At 47.7% G+C, this 17,928-nt stretch overlaps 1 protein-coding gene across 1 annotated transcript; it reads right to left on the minus strand.

The window, feature by feature from the left end:
• Window positions 1-535: 535 nt before the first annotated feature.
• On the minus strand, window positions 536-10,156 carry LOC310801286 (smoothelin-like protein 2; the record flags this gene model as incomplete). Its single annotated transcript, XM_083665280.1, has 11 exons — window positions 536-1,206; window positions 1,329-1,480; window positions 1,831-1,951; window positions 2,055-2,177; window positions 2,344-2,413; window positions 2,572-2,637; window positions 2,800-3,039; window positions 3,186-3,248; window positions 3,413-3,637; window positions 4,200-4,275; window positions 9,608-10,156. The coding sequence occupies 11 exons, from the start codon at window positions 10,154-10,156 to the stop codon at window positions 1,080-1,082; spliced, it is 1,812 nt and encodes a 603-aa protein (XP_083521406.1). The 3' UTR covers window positions 536-1,079.
• Window positions 10,157-17,928: the final 7,772 nt, after the last annotated feature.

Genomic DNA, 17,928 nt, shown 5'->3' on the forward strand with positions numbered 1-17,928 from the left:
ACTGTCATCTACAGCATTTATGTGTCAGTGTAAATTACAGTGTGTGCTTGGGTGTTCCTTTCATTGGGTACCTCATGTAAAGTATGCCGGATTGATTCCTGCAACAACAAAAAGTATTCAGTAACAATAGTTGCAATAGTTGCAATAGTTGCATCAGGGTCCTAAAGATGAGCAGGTGTACAGAGCTGGGTTGGAACAAAAGTGTGAACACTGTAGGTTTCCAGAAGCAGGACACTGGAATCAAAGGTGTTTTTAAGTGCCCCAGTTTGCATTGAGGTTTGTGCAGTGCAGGCACCACTTTTCCAGAGATGTACGAAACATGACCTCAGCTAAGAGGTCTGGACCATATCGGAAGGAGGCTGCGCAAAATCAACATCTCTGGCACCACCCTGTATAAAAGGTTGCTGATTCAAGCCCCAGTTGTTTATATCATACAGTATTTAAAACAGTACAGTGGTAAACCCAACAGCAGATTCACAGACGGTAAAGCTAGAGAAGTGACACATATTGCAGTCGTAGTTGGTTTAATAGTTTGAAACGAAAGCTTGAAAGTATTGACACCCAATGTTGGAACTCCTGCATGTTGTCTTATGCTTAATTTTATGTATTTTAAGTGGTTTGCTACATGTAACAAAAATAAGATATAGTTCAACTTAATTGGATTGTTAAAGATTTTCTTTTGCTTTGGGTCACATAAATTTAACCACTAAAAATGACCAGCAGGTGGCACTCTTGAGTTAAACTCTGTAAAACTATACAGCACAATTAAACATACGTTTGCGTATGTGTTACCTCTAAATGAGCTCAAATCCTTATACACAGCACATTACACAACTAGAATAATTCCAATACAATTGTATTTGATAAATTCTCTGATAATCATCCAACAAAAAAAGGCAACAATTTAAACAATCACAAAACAGGCAGCAGAAAAAACTGGTATGGCAGAATACTTATCAAATTGATTGATATAGAGGGATTGAATACATGTTCTGAGACTTGTTTCAGTTTCTGGAGACTATCATTGTGGTGTGGTGCAATGGAGGTGATGTCACAGGAAGTCGTATCTATTCCGAAGGTCACTCAAACGTCTTCAGGTGACTGTAGAGGGACTGGACGTAGGTGAACACACACATGGGGTCTGGCTTATTGCCCATCACCATCATATCATCCACCTCTATGAGACGCACACAGTCAGCTTGCTTCCTGAACGAGAGGGAGAGGAGGAATGTTAAACACACTCTCAAATAAACACGTTTTACTTACGTTTTTGACAAACACATCTCTCCCATCATATGGGACACGCACACACTTTTGAATACACTTACTCTGCCGTGGTGAAGGCCACTTCAAAGTTGTGTTTGCGATTGGCACGGTCCAGTGTGTTGTAGTCAAACTCCAGGGGGAAGAAGGAGTGGACAAGGGCACAGAAGGCCAACCCATCACACCAGCTGGACGAGAAGTTCTGGATGTCTATGTTCTGGTGGAGGAGGAGGATGGTAAGGGAGTGAAATGGAGTATGACTTCCATTTTTGGGTTTTAAAAAAACCCAATTAAAAACATATGAACAATCCTATATATTGACTGAGGCCTGAATCCAAATGAGAAGTGTGTAGTGTAACTATATCATTATATAATTTTTGCAAACAACGTATCTGAAGTTGGAATTCAGCGTTGTTGAGCCTGCTACTGTCTCGATCAAGGCTCAGGTGGAGCTATAGCCCAAACTTGGGGAGGGGGGGGGGGGTAGAGACTTGCCGTCAACTTCCCGTCCCCAATATCTCAATCGGGAGATGAGATTCTGGGTTGCGAGATAAGGTCTTGACTCACCTTGTAGCCGATGGTTTTGGAGCGGCACCACTCAAGGAGGATCTGCTTGATGCTGCTGGCGCTGGACACTCCAAAACTCTGAGAACGCTTCAGCTTAGGCCTGGAGTCTGGGGCCTTGGGCCTGTAAAATAGGATTATACAGTTTTAGAATATTACAGTAGATTATCGTAGTAGTACAGTATTCGGTTAGGGGGTAGAGGTCAGAACAGGTAGCTCTGCCCTACCTGCCAGGCTCTGTGTCCATTCTCTCAAAGAGAGCTCGTTTGGCCTGGGTCCCATTGCTGCGGGGCAGTGTCTGTGTGTCCAAACTACCACCAAATGACACACTCCCAAGCTTGTCCAGGCTCCTAGACGTGATAAGAAAACATAGATGCAATACTTGGTCATAAATCATAGACGCAATGCAAATTGCAATTGTAAATACCCTACAAAAACACAATTGTAGTAGTGTAGACATTTGAACAGTCAGTCTTGAACAGACTAGGTTTGACATGTCCAGGATGTATACTGTACCTATCTGTGCTTGCCGTGGAGAAACCAGATTTTCCCACTGATTTGGAGGACAAGCAGGGGAGGAGTGTTTCTGCACGGCATACAGAGGAGGGGAGAGAGGAGACAATGTTAACTAGACCATATAAAAGAGGGGCTGTGGCAGATGGAAGATCATCAGATGCACGACCATACAAACAGATAACATAGGCATTGGCTAGCTTGGCCCACTTCAAACCAGTTATGTTCTACCTGCTGGTTGGGGAAAGCTCACGCTCCGCATCAGATTGGGACTACTCGCTGTCTTAAGTGGTGGTCCTGATGTAACAAAGTCCGAAACGGAAAGGATGGAAAGGAATAGAAGTGAGGAGAAGTTAGACAAAGAAACAACAGGACAGAACAAAGTCAGAAATGGAGAGACGAGAGGAGATAGAGAGGAAGACAGGAGCCGTGGAGCCGTAGTGTCCTTGTTTCACTCACCACGCTTAAAAGGATATTGTCCTGTAGGGTTCGGTGAAGGGACATCTTTTGAGAGACTAGGTGACTTGGGCACTGAAGCAGGAGATTGTGTTGGGGTGAGTGCAGTGGGTGAGTCAGGGCTGCTTTTGGCCATAGCAGTGAAGGGGATATGAGGCTTGGTCAGGGACACAGGTTCTGTGTGCTCCTGTGATACCTGACCAATGATTGGTGACTTTACTTCCTGTGGCCCAGAGGAATTATCTGATTGGTTGAGAAGAGAAGCAAGAGAAGAACAGGTTACCTGGTAAGGTTTTGAGTTACCAAGTGTTGAAGAGAGCAGCAGACTGACAAATATTTACAATCTGTCAGACAGAAAATGTAGTACACTTTACTTGTGAGGCCCTTACCTGTTGCTTGAGGAAGGGTTATTGTACGCATTGGGACAGGGGTCTCCTTTGTCAGAGCTGATGCTGAAACAACCAAGATCAAAGCCAGACATCAGTGATCTTTCATTAGTCTTTACCTTCTGTACTGAAGTAGTAGATTACTAAGAACACATCTTTAATTATAAAAGTAAGAGGACAATCACAGGAGACGGTCAAAGCAAAGCCCTTGTGTCCTGAGTTTCACTCACGAGATCTGAAAGGATATTCTGATGTTGGTTTGGGAGTGGTGACGTCTGGTACAAAGTGACCGGGTGACTTTGGCTCTACTGAAGCAGGAGACTCGAGGCTACTCTTCTTCATGGCAGTGAGGGGGAAATGGGGCCTGCTCTGAGGCACAGGGTCTGAATGCTCCTGTGTTACCTGACCCTCCCCTAGTGACCCCACTTCTGGTGGCTTTGAGGTACTTTCTGGAGCTGAAACGACAAAAGTCATGCATTTGTTTATTCATGTGTTTTTTTTTACTTTAACCGTGAAGGTTGACCTGCTGACAAACTTTTATTTCCATCATATGAAAATAAGAAAGAAGAACCTCTTGAATACACATTTCACTCACAAAGTGTAAACACAGAATCAGGCCCTGGCTTGGGGGAGGTGGCATCTGCTATTGAGTGACTTGGTGTCCTGGGTACTGAGGCAGGAGACTGAGCTGCTTTGGGGACAGTTGGGGACTCTGTTTTGGTTACAGCAGTGAGAGGGAGATGGGGCCTGCTCAGATTCAAGGGGGCTTCAATGTTCTCATGTGACATATGACTGTCCACAAATGATCTCTCGGCCTCTGGCCTGGAGGAGATACCTGATTGGATGAGAGTAGATACACAGATGGGTAGAAGTTCAGAGCAGGGAGGGACGTTTGGGTTATCCGAGGGGGTAAGCTGTGGTATGGCTATCGCTGTGTGTCCCTGTGACAGTGTGTGTGTGTGTCTGTTTGTGTGTATGTGTGTGTGTGTGTGTGTGTGTGTGTGTCAGTGTACATACCTTTATTTCTATTTCCATTCTCCTGAACAGCTGTGGATACAGGGGCTACATCAATCGCTTCCGTTACACCAACACCCTATACAACAGATGACAGACCACACTTTATGCAAATAAGAGGATGCTACCTGGGCTCCATTCACTCACATAGATTTTGGGTCATTAATGCTAATGTAAGCAAATAATGGCTTTGGGAAAGAATATTGCATTGGATTGCAACCCCTCATAGCGCATATACGAGCCTACTTTTAAGGTAAAGCAATGCAATTTGGGAACTATCCCTTTAATCAACCACTGCATATTTCCCAGAGCGCCCAGCCTGCCTCTCCTACTCAAGCACTGTCTCTCCTCCATGACGGCCTGTCAGAGAGCCTGTCTGCCCCTTCTCCTCCTCCTCCAATAGAGTAGAGACAGCGAGTGAACGCTGCCTTACCTGCCGGCCGCCACACCACCCTGCACCCACTGATGGCTCGTCTGGGAAGCTAAGCAGGGTATGCCTCTGTGGATCCAGTAGGTAGCATTCTACCTCCATTTACATTTACATTTACGGCATTTAGCAGATGCCTTTATCCAAAGCGACTTACAAGAAATATATTTGTTTAAGTAAGTGAATCGTCTATCCATCAGTCATCATAAGATAAAGTAATCAATGCTCGGACCAGGGGCCAATGGCAGTCACAATGCTAGAAGAAGGAAATTTTTTTTTTCTTTTACAGGAGAGAAACTTGTACAGGGGGGTAGTGGGGGTGAAGAGGTCTTTAGGAGGGACAGTTATGATGTAGCCTGAAGAGTTGGGTCTTCAATCTACGGCGGAAGATTGGTAGTGACTCTGCAGTCCTGACAGCAGCTCATTCTATCTAACTATACATGGGTAGTGATGGGGTGTGTTCTCTCCTCATACAGCGTAAAGTGCTTTAGGTGTTTCAAAAAGTCGTTATATGAATGTAATTCATTATTATCTACCTCCTCACACACTCACACTCTCTCTCTCACACACACACACTCGCACTCTCTCTCTCACACACACACACTCGCACTCTCTCTCTCACACACACACACACTCACACACTCTCTCTCACACACACACACACACTCTCTCTCTCTCTCTGTGTGAGTGGGTGTGTGTGCGTGCACGTGTGTGTGTCAGTGCAGCACACATAACCCAGTCCATGGGGAGGAGGCTTGTCAAAAACAAAATGGACTGGAAGCACAGCCATAGATGGCTATAAGATCAAGTGCGCACATGCCCCTCCTTGTTCATAGAAATGGGAGTACAGCCTCCATCTCAATTGCCCCCCAAAAACCCCCTAGTCAAATTGACCCCAAATTGACCCCACGGCCAGTAACATAATCTCTCATTGTTTTTTTGCCCTGACTATCATACCCACCTACTGGTTTCAGCAGGTCTCCATTGTGGAACAGATCTTCAGTGGCTTTCAGCTCAAAGAAGCATGTTCTTAATGACGTGAAGTGTGGCTAGGCTCAGGTCTTTGGGCTATTTTAGATGTGTAATCAGTCCCCCCCCCCACTCCTCTTACTTCCTAATATAGCCCCAAACGGAGCCTTTTGAAATCCAGGAAGTGGTGGACCAGCCAAAACAGTGTCTATGGGTATCATATTATTCAGTGCCAGTTCAGAGCCTCACGCGCTGCGGTTGCTCCCCTGGCTGACCCCCCCTGGCTGACCCCCCCTGGCGAAGCTCCTTTGGCCTGGCACTAGCCGTGTCGGCCAGCAGCAGAAAGCTACAACCTGAGCCCCGTCTACTCATCACCTCAGTGCAGTGAGGCTCGGGCGGCGGGGATTAGCACCAGAGATGATCTGGTTGCTCAGCTCACATGCCTACTGTATCACTGTCTGTCTGTTTCTCTATTTATCACTTCATCCTGCTCCCCTCCTCCCCCCCCCCTCCTCCTCCTGCTCCCCTCCTCCTCTCTTTTAGTCCCCTCTCTCCCTCTTTCTTAGAAACCTGCCAGCATGCACAGAAGAGCGCTCTCTCACACACACACACACACGCACACACGCACACACGCACACACGCACACACACACAAACAAAGGCACACACGCACACAGACACACACACACACACGCACGCACGCACACAGACACACACACACGCACAAACAAAGGCACACACGCACACACGCACACAGACACACACACAATTCTGACAGAGTGGCTCATTCAGCACTGGGGTTGATAGAGGAAGAGCCAGGTGACATCAGCGCTGTGGAATGTTGGCATGGTGTGTGTTTCGAGAGGGGAACAGCTGGCAGTCCTACTCAGGGGGGATATCGACGGGGAGACGGAATTCAACTTTCCATCAGGAGACTCAGGACTGGGATAGGCTGGGCATAGCACTCGCTGTGCTGCACTAAAAAGAACTAGACCCCCCCCCCCCCGGGCCAACTCTTTTAAGGGTTTGCGTATGACATATGCTCCTCTGAGAGGGCCTGTAGGTGTGTGTGTGTGTGTGTGTGTGTGTGTGTGTGTGTGTGTGTGTGTGTGTGTGTGTGCGCAGTAAATGTATGTCTGTATGTATTCTGTATGAGAATATGTATGTTTGTCTGTGTGTGAGTGTGTGTGTGTGTGTGTGTGTGTGTGTGTGTGGGTGTGTGTGTGTGTGTGTGAGAGTGTGTGTGTGTGGGTGTATGTGTGTGTGAGAGTGTGTGTGTGTGTGGGTGTGGGTGTATGTGTATGTGTATGTGAGAGTGTGTGTGTGTGTGGGTGTGTGTGTGTGTGTGTGTGTGTGTGTGTGGGTGTGGGTGTGGGTGTGGGTGATGAGTGAAGTTGGAGAAGGGGGTGGGGTCACATAAATCACCCTTACGAGCCAGAGAACCCACACCTACATCTCCTACACACACTGATGACCACCTGTTCCAATCTCTTCTCACTAACAACCAACCAATCATAGCTAAGCCAACACAATTCCCCAAAGTGATACTCTTTTTTTTTTCTTTGAGAGCAAGCTGGCTCTTTCCTCCATACATATCTATAGAAGCTCTTTAGACAGATTCCAATGGAGACGCTGCATCACACTGTAACAAATACACTACATAGACTGCAGGGGAGGCTGGGTTAGGGTTAGGGTTTAGGGTTAGGATTATATACAGTCTATCAGGGGAGGCTGGGTTAGGGTTAGGGTTATATATAGTCTATCAGGGGAGGCTGGGATATGTTTAGGGTTTAGGGTTAGGGTTATATACAGTCTATCAGGGGAGGCTGGGTTAGGGTTATATATAGTCTATCAGGGGAGGCTGGTGGAGGTAGAAATCCGAGGCCGGGCTCGTAGGATGAGGAAGGGTATCAAACACAGGGTGTTAAACACATTCCTCATTCCATTCCATGCATTACAACAAGTTGTTCCAGTTCATTTTTGCTCACACTGGCATGTTTCCATACTTCAGCAATGAAGGATATGATTGTATATTGTGACATTTGATATATATCGTGGTATTATCATGAATGACATTTTGATATCGCCCAACCCTACTCCCTCCGTCTGTAGTACAGTTCTGTCTAGCACCATCTCACATTCTGTGCCTTGACCCCGACGTGACCCGAGCACGACAACGCAACATGGACCATGGTGGTGAGGTCATCTCCCAAACGTTGGAGCTTTACGGACCCATAACCGAGGTGAACCACAAACACTCATCAGTCACAAAAACAACTGTTGTGGAAATGGCGCAGGGAGCCATAAGGGTGCTGGACAAGTGAGAGCTAGGTTCCTCCCCCCCCCCCCCCTCTCTCTCCCTCTCTCTCTCCCTCTCTCCCCCCCTCCCCCCCTCTCTCTCTCCTCCCCCCCCTCTCTCTCTCCCTCTCTCTCTCCCTCCCCCCCTCTCCCTCTCCCTCCCCCCCCCCTCTCCCTCCCTCCCCCCCTCTCTCTCTCCTCCCCCCCCCCCTCTCCCTCTCTCTCTCCTCCCCCCCCCCCTCTCTCTCCTCCTTTTACTGTCGCTGTTTCGAACCATCCATCCCTGAACGACGTCAGAGTTCTGGGGAGGCAGGAAATGTGTGGCGCTATTAAAATCAATCCTGCACGCAGAGGCAGAAACACACACACACACACACACACACACACACACACACACACACACACACACACACACACACACACACACACACACACACACACACACACACACACACACACACACACACACACACACACACACACACCATTGGGCAGCTATAAAAAGTGAAGCCTGCTATAAAAGTTTAAAAATGACCCCCTAAAGCCTCGAATGTCCCCCCCTAACCAGCCCCACACTGGGCTGTCTAACCAGGGGGGTACAGAGTGCCCCCAAACAGCCACAACCCAAACCCCCAGGACCAGGGGGCTATCAATCAGTCCTGCCCTGCCAAAAATACATGTGCCCTTTTTGGGGGACGGGAGAAGCAGAGAGGGGGATGAGCACGCTAATCCCAGGGTAACAACAGGAAGATGGTCTATCTGTGGGATCCGTGAGTTCAATGGGAGGCACCATCTGCTGACAGTGAGAGGTCCACTGGATCTCAACTTCCAGAGCTGGGGTTTATGGTGGCATGGTGGGGCTCTCCACAATGAGCCAACTAGCAAATCCCCTGCACCGATGCTACTGATGCTAATGTGTGATGTATGTGGCAGTGGTTGAATGTGTGGAGGCAATTCTACTTAAAGGGATAGTTCACCCCAAAAATGTATTATGTATTTTAGGTGGGTGAGTGAGTGAGTGAGTTAGTGAATGAATTAATGAATTAATGAGAGAGAGGGAGGGAGGGAGAAAGTGTGTAAATGTGAGTGCAGGGAATGTGACTACAAGGACACGAGCCCAGTGATAATTACATCTGCGGTTGCCGAGTTTTCAAACTAATCTGAACAATGCAAGATATCTTTATAGATGTTTATAATTGGATGTTGAGCAAGAGGATGGGGAGCTTATTTCCTGTTACTGCCAGTGTACAATAGGACATGATACACCGTCATCTTCACACCGTGTGATTTATTGACACCTTGCTAAGCCCTGAGATTTAAAGGGAATTACCAGGAGCAGCACGGCACCCTTCTCACGAGAGAGACATGACAGATTTACAACTTAGAGCTTTGGAAGTTACACACAATCATATACAAACACACATACGGAATACTGTAAACAGGTTGCGTAAGCGAGCACGCACACAAGCACACACACACACACACACACACACACACGTAAATACACCCTGTACATACACAGAGTACAGAGAGGAATATGCATCCAGAGAAACAGTTTACACATGTGTGTGCTGCTTGGTTCCCAAAAATATGCTGTCAACCCAAATCTAACCGCGACTAACAGACAAATAAAAATCAACCCCAATGCACTCTGCCAGTGATGCTGAATTCTCCAGAACTGCAGTACCCTTTTGGAGGGTCGCTCAGGGAGTACTCACTTTGGACTGGGTCTTCCCACTGCTGGGCTGGGGAGCTGGGAGTGGAGCACCTGGAGAGGGGCATGGTTCAGAGCTAAGACCTGGACCTGAGGCTAGACCTGCTGGGAGGCCAGAACCTGATGACCCTGGGACTGTGGAGGTGGAGAGACTGGGTTGGCTGCGATGTGACATCCCTGAGGGAACCCGACTGGTCTGGGTCTGGCCTTCTCTCATACTGTCCCTCTCCCCCTGTGCCCCAGCCAGACCCTCCACCAGGTGGGCCAGAGCCTCCAGCTGTCTCCTGAGCTGCTGGTTCTCCTGCTGCAGCCGGGCCACCGCCTCGGCCAGGGGCCCGCCGGCCCCGCACGCCTCCTCCACCCGCCGCTCTATGCCCCGCTTGAACACGCTCACGTCCATGTGCACCTCGCACACCGCCGCCCGCAGCGTGCTCTCGAAGCGCCCCAGCGCCTCGCACACCGTCTCCTCGCTGCGCTCACCCTCTGCAGGCCCAGCAGAGTCCCCCCTCGCCGCCACCGCCGCCGCCGGGATTGAGGTAGGAGTCCCGTCCATGTCCCCCAGAGCTACTCTCAACCCCAGCTTGGAGGAAATGGGAGTGTTGAGGTTGGTTGGTTGGTGACCACAAGGACTTTAGAGTCTCTGAGTCCTGTTCGTCTCTTCTCCCTCCTCCAGTCTCCACTGCCTGAGGTGATGAGGAAAGGGGTAGATCCTCTCTCTCTCTCTCTCTCTCTGCAGAGTCAACGGGGCTGTTTCCAGGGGGAGAGGGTGTTCTATGACAGCTTCCCGGTACATGTAAAGGTTTAAAGGTTTAAAAGGAGGGCCGGGGGGTTGGCGGAGGGATTCCTGAGCAGTCAAGCCATTAAAGCCTCACAGGAGACTCACTGTTCCTAAGAGAACAAGAGCTGTTGTTATTTATAGACCGGGCTCTGTCGGAAAACGGAGTAGAGCGAATGCCCAAATGATACCCTGCGAAATGAAATGAAACATTAGCTTCTAATCGTTGACAGTTAAAGAAGAAGTGTTAATGAAGGGAGACGCATCAAACAAACCTTTCTGTCTGTTGGCAGTTGAGTCCTGTTGAAGAGGTCCAGTCGTGGTGTGGTCCGGTCCACGTGTGTGTGTGTGTGTGTGTGTGTGTTTGGTTGTGTGGAATACCCACAGCTCTACATGAGACTTGCAATCATCTGGGGTGGGTGTGTGTGTGTGTGTGTGTATGTGTGTGTTGTCTGTGCTCTACTGCTCTGCTGAAACCACAAGACTTGTGAGCAGGTTCATCTCTGTATTAGAGGGAGTTAGGGGGAGGAGGAAGTCAAAGGGGGAGGGCACAGTCTTCATGAAGCATATCTCCCCTTCTGCCTGGCCTGCGGTTGGCCCGACTTGCGTTGGAGTTGTGTGTGTGTGTGTGTGTGTGTGTGTGAGATGTATGTTCACATCACCCAAATGTTCACAACATAGGAAGATAAGAACGTGTTAGAGAGAGAGTGCCAGGCCCAAAGTGATTTAACAGTAATAAATATCTCCTACTGTTATCTGATGATGCAAGCAGACATGAGACGAGAGTCAGGAGTCTGGAATCTGGCACCCAATGGGATCTTATGGGGAGACATGTTCCTAGTGATAACTATGAACACGCCACAACACACCTAACCCTATGAACACGCCACACCGTAGCAGACCGCGTCAAGAATGCAATATGCACACAGTACAAAAATGCATGCCAGAAACACCCGCATATATGACAGACAGGTAGAGAAACACAGCGAGCTTTGATCTGCAGATGAACCACTATAAAACAGTGGATGGATTGATGTCTGTGTCGTGTGTTGTGTTATCCTCGGTCATGACATCATGGTTGCCATGCTAACCAGAGTACTAGAACCAAACAAAATCAAACTCCATGGAATGATATCATGTTTTTGTTTTTTTTAAAGGAAGCCCACCTTATCAGACAGGAACTGAGGAAGGGGGGGGGGGGGCAGAGAGGGCAGTAAAAGTGATTTATTTGTGGAGGTATTGTTCCCATGGCTGGTGGTGGTTCTTAAGTGTGGAGTGATTTGAGCCTGTTTCAGCATGTGTGTCAAACTAAAACACATACACGCACGCACGCACGCACACCTCAGACCTCACAAGACAAGAGTGGAGAGTGATGTGTTGAAATCTCCACCCAGCCTATTGGAAGTATTAACCACATTGCATAAACCCATCTGATCCTAGGAGATGGGGGTTGATGGCATGAAGGCCTTTGGCTTTGAGGTTCATCTCACAGCTCCTGGCCTCGTGTTGTCACCCCTCTGCTCCCCCGTCACTCTGGGAATCTGACAGGGAATGAGACATCTGTTCCCTGCCACCACACCACTTCTCTTTGACCTGTGACACGTACTGACCTAAGAGAGAGAGAGGGAGAGAGAGAGAGAGAAAGAGAGAGAGGGGGGGAGAAAGAACATCCAACCCACCACAGTAAACACACACTGGATTGACACAGCAGATCCTGACCCAGTGAGAAGACAGACAAACTGATTATCCATGAATTCAGATTAAACTCTTAAAGTTGCATTATGGAAGATGTGACTTTGGAGGTGCTCTTGAGCCAAAAGGGGTCCCCTAAAGTCAAAAAGAATGTCCAGAAATGACCTCATTGCACAGAAAGGGGCACACCTCCCCATTGGCTTATTTTGCCAAAGTGTGTAAGGCTATAGCTAATGATTGTGTAGTTTAATAAGGCAAAAGATGTATTGATAATATTTCACATGAGTACTGTATAACCATACAGTCAACACTAAAGCAGACATTTGATGCAAACAATTACCGACTAAACTTCCATCGTGTACCTTTAAAGCTGTCCTCGGTAAGTAGGAATTGGCTGATCCACCATTCCATGTAAACAAAATAGAGAACATGGCATTGCGCAGTGAAAGTAACCAAGGAGACAGTTTATCAGCATAACAACCCTGAAAAGTTGAGGTTCATAGCAGAGTTGTTGGGAGATAGCAGCTTATAAGGTCACCCGATCGCCTTCGCTGCTCCGCGGTCTGAGAGGTAGCGTGTAAACAACAACAACAACAAATGGAATCCAAGTGGAGCGTAAACCAGCGCTGCAGATTGTCCTTGTGCTGCTGGAACCTCAAACCTTACTATGACCTCACCTCTGCACGTCATGTTTAAGGGCAGTCTCTTAATGTTTAAGGTTTCTCAGTTAATTATACAAGTTGCAACACCACACCTTTCGCATTGTATACAAAGTGGTGGGCCAGCCAATTCACAACCGCGGAGAGCAGGTTTAAGGGCCATGTTTTCACTGTGTTAGGTAAATGGGGCTAGTGGGCCAGTATAACCAACACTCGGCTCATCCAAAGAGCTTTGTGAGATCGCCCTCTTGTGGCTCTGGACAGATCATCACCCTTAAATTTTCCACTGGAATGTCGAGGGAAAAAAACAGGTGCACCTCAATAATCTGAAGTGGCATCCTCACCGCCTCTCCTTCATCTGCACTGATCGGAAAAGACAGGGTCGGGAAAAGCCATATGGCAGACGCCTTCCGGGAATGTGCTATCACCTGTCTACTTCTTTCAGATGGAGGTAGGGGAGGACACCCCTTAAGAAAGATATCTGAGATAAGTGAGGGATGGGGTGTGCAAAAAATAAAATGGCAACTCATTTAAAAGGATTCATCAAATCAGATTTATTTGTCTTTAAGGGGTGTCTGAATTCACAAGTTGCAACAAAATAATTCCTCTCAATCAATGCTTAGGTTATTTCATTAAAGAGCCCATTCTCTTTTCTGATAAGAAATTCCTCAAAAAAGGTCACACTACAAACAAAAAACGTATATATGTATATATCAAATCAATATATAAATATATATGAAAAATCAGAATGTTATCAAAAATAACAGGAGGCAGGGAGTGTTAAAGGTTGTGAATTAGCTGCATATAGTAAACTACTCAGCCAAGGGGGGGACAGGAAGTGACAGAGACTATGGGCGACATCCTAACTCGAGATCCGCGAGGGTAACTCCGACATTCGTGTAAATCTTGCACTGGTGTCAACGGGAAATGTGCACGATGACTCGAGTTAGGATTCTACCCCGTTGTGAGGATGGAAGTCTGAATCAGGACAGAAAACGTTAACATACACCTTACTGTCAGAGAGAAGTCTGAATCCAAAACAAACAAGCACAGCAAACAAATTATGAACTTGAGTATATATATATATATGTATATATATTAAAAAAATAAAAATAAATGTGACGATGGAAGAGAAACACACACTGTATTGGAAGGGTCATGAGGAGAACAAATCGTTTAAAAAACACTTTTCAGTCTTCCCCAAAATAAAAAGATAGAAACAGAAGGAAGGGGGGGGGGCTTTTCAACATGAGATGTGTACAGTACTATTGTACCAAGAGGGCGGCGGGTGAACATGCAACGGATAAAACTGGCGCCTCCTCGTATGATAATGCCCCGGGTTTGTAAAATAGTTTGGAGTCGACCCGAAAGAAATACAGCCACAACCTGTAAACACTACCTGCCGACTCTGGCCCGTGCCGAGCTCGTTGGCATCACAAACAGATTTCTCACAAGGCACTGGATGCCAATTTGGTTCGCTTGTCCAGGGTTCAAAATCAATCTGGATGACACACCATTTTGCCCGGAGTTCAAATCCAAATTCGAGACAACAGAGTGTTTTGCTTGATAGTTGTTGATCGTTTTCTTTTTATTTTATTTTTTTGCATTTCATTAGCCCAGGTGTAAGGGGGTATTGGAACCCCCTTCCCAACTTGAAACCTGATTCAGTCTTGACTTAAATCCACTGGCCAGCCAGTCAGTGGGCCCCCCCCCCGCCCCTGTAGTCCCTGGATAGGTGGGACCGGCCCTGTATGGATATGTGAGAAATCAAAGCAGCAAAATACTGTATAAGTTCGGCCTCTACACCTCTATACACACACACACACACACACACACACACACACACACACACACCTCATGCTCCACCTAATGCTAATGCTCCTACATAGACTGGATCTGGATGGGCCTTTGGAGTTGGTGCTGTGTTGGTAGAAAGAGATGAGACGCTGCCATGCAGTCTGATTTGGTAAGACATGCATCCCTTCCTCCCTCCACTTCCCAGGGAAGCAGGCTCAAGGGAAGAGGAGGAGGAGGAAGGGGATGGGGATGGGGATGGGAGCGTGACATGAGATGACGGATCATGTTGAGGGATCTGTGCTACTGTACGACTGTGATTCTTTGAGACTTCTTTTTTGATTAACATGGTTGACTAAAGTGCCTGACAGTCTTTGGTCGACCAACCCTACAGGTTGCCAATATCGCAAGCCATGTCAGAAAGCATTTGGAAGAAATGAAAGGAAGAAAAAAAAAAAAAAAAAAAAACTCCCCGGCAAAAGCAGGAGAAGACAGCACACCATCATTCCAGGTCATTTCATATTCAGAATCCATCATTTTCATCATAACTCTTGTTTCACTCACAGTTTCATCATCTTAAAATAAACCTCTAAGGTATACAGATATATGTTAACATTTTCTTCATCAAACCCTGAGCAAAGAGAGGACGCCTCATGGGAGGCTGAACATAAGACTTCATATATTTTTGTTTAAAACAATCAATTCCTTCAGGAATAATAAAAAAAAAAAAAAAAAAAAAAAAAAAGATTATCATCAGGATATGTGTATGCATGCTGACCCTTGAACCGCAGGGTTCGAGGACTCCGGATTGGATGTTGGAGGGGGGGGAGATTGCACTTCAGTGACACGGTGAGGTTGAGCAAGTGTCAATGTGTATGAGACAACAAATTTCATAACCTCTGAACAGAGACCTAATCAATAAACAAAGGGAAACATCTACAAATACAACTGAAATGACCAATGCCACCATCATCATCATCATCTTCATCCATGCCTTCCTTATCATAACTGCTCGTCAATATCTGTCACTATATAGGCTAAAAATAATAAAATTCAAACTAAATATCCATATAAAGAACAACAGAGTACTTCAGGAAGAAGCAGATGCCTGTGAAATACAGATGTCGACCTCACACGTTCCTAAACAACATGGTGGACATGTGACTGTGAGGGCAGGGTAAGGGCGTTTTGGCCCTGCCCTGCTGACCTGTGCGAACAGTGTGTGCAGATGGTGCGTTGGGCCTTTAGGCTGCTGTGGGCTGAGTCAGAGCAGACAGCAGGAGAGAGAGAGACAGAGAGCTGCACTAAGCACATCTACAGCCTCCAAATCCACAGCCTCATTATAAAACAGCCTGCTGGCCCATTTAACCCCCTGCTCTCCCCCCCCTGAACTGCTGAGTGGACAGACAGACACAGGGAGCCAGACAGGGCCTCTCTCAAAGGACAAGGTTTCAAAGAGGAAAAGGGGGGAGGGGAGAGGCCATGTTCCAAGCCAAGACCCTGAACTACCCTTGGATCTAATAACACTGCAATCCAAGGCTATCTAAGTGATGCAATTCACCACTAGGCTTTCCTACTGGGCAAACGGGGGGGGGGGGGGGGGGGGGTGGAAAAGATTCAGAGGTGTTGAGCAGGGGAGGCTGGTGGAGGCAGAAATCGGAGGACAGGCTCGATGGTAATGCATGGAATGACACGTTACATACCACTCCTCATTCTGTTCCATGCATTACAATGCATTTCGACCTCCACCTAACCTCATCCCCTGCCTATTGCGCACAACGCATATAAGCCTGGAATAACAACGACTCAAACCTGGCCTTAGTGGGACTGAATTTACTGGGGATGCTGTGGGAGATGATTGATGTGAGGTAAAGCCAATGGCTACGTGCCGTCCGTTTCTCGACTGTCTTTCTATTGGCTTTAATGAAGGCCAAGTCTGACACGTTGGCCCACCAGACCTTTAAAACCATTTGGGCGGGGAAGTGTCTGGGAACGAGACTAACCTCCACCAGCCTCCACGGGCATTGAGAGAGTGTCGAAAAGGAGATAAATGTAGAGAGAGAAAGAAATTTTTAAAAAAAAGGGCACAAGCATGAGGGAAATGGATGGAGAGACAGAGTAGGAGAGGAGGATAGAGATAGAGGGGGGGGGGGGGGGGGGAATCTAGTCAGAGAAGAGAAGAGAAGAGGGGGCATGAGAGAGAAAGAGAGCACAACAAGGGGCCCTGGGATGTTTCCAGAAGCAGCAGCGCGGTGGATGGCCTCCACACAAAAGAGGCCGAGCGAGGCACATAAAGCTGGACTGAACTGCACCGCCTTGCTCTGCTCTGCTCTGCTCTGCTCTGCTCTGGACCGCAGCCAAACGGGACAAACAAGCCCATCATTCAGCCCTGCTGGGCTCCGCCCCGCCCGCCCCCCCCCCCCCCCGGCTCTGCTCCATCGGTTAGCGAACGGCCCGTGTGATACCGTCTGCCAGCCCACCAGCCCCACACAGCGCACTCATCACCATCACATGGAAGAGCACGCCGGAAGCACCAGGGAGGGCCTGGCACGCCCCAGGTTGGCCTAGCGTGGTTTCTGGACTGCAGCCCTCCCCCTCCTCCCCCTCCCCCTCCTCCCCTCCCCTCCCGAGGAAAAAAGAGCAGTCGCCACGACGTGGCCCAAACACAAGCACACTGGGTTACGCTGACATCACCGGCGTGCGGATAGGGCCTCTGTGCATAGATCACCGACGTTGGGTACGGCACGCCACCGATCATGCAGTGCCCCTCCGTATAGGTGTCGGAAAGAGAAAGCGTTTTGGCGCCTTTCAAGCTCAAAAAAGAGAGAATCTCTACCGTGACGCCATAGTAATCGTTTGATTTCACATCCAACCGGTTGGAGTGTAGAGCTGAAAGGAGACAAAATGCTTCCTCTTTCCAATAAGTATGGAGGACACCGTATATACAGACCAGGGCCTCCATTTTAAAATGGCCTCTTTAAGACCTGATAACTTTCGATAAATCAGTGTGATTTACTAAAGCTTCATGTAGTCATCGGGTGTAAGCTTGAGTTTTTTCCCCCATACACACACACAAACAGCCCGTCAAGTGTATCCAATCAACTCAGTCTGATCTGACACATACATCTCTACACACACAAGTCCGGGCAGTGTTTAAAAACATAAGAATGTGATGAGTGGTTAGGAGCAGAAATTGCTGTGTGTGTGTGTGTGTGTGTGTGTGTTATAAATGTACCTCTCAAGTGTGGCTAGATGGCGTCAACAGACTTTCAAAGTGCTAACAGAATGTACAGAAGTTTGTCAATTTGTCATAAAAAACTAGAATTCATATGGTATGCATTCTCTAAAAACATATTTTGTCATCCAGTATTTACATCCCTATGGTGGGTGCTCCATGCTAACGCT

The sequence above is a fragment of the Argentina silus genome, assembly GCF_951799395.1.
Source record: "Argentina silus genome assembly, chromosome: 2".
Classification (NCBI taxonomy): Eukaryota; Metazoa; Chordata; class Actinopteri; order Argentiniformes; family Argentinidae; genus Argentina; species Argentina silus.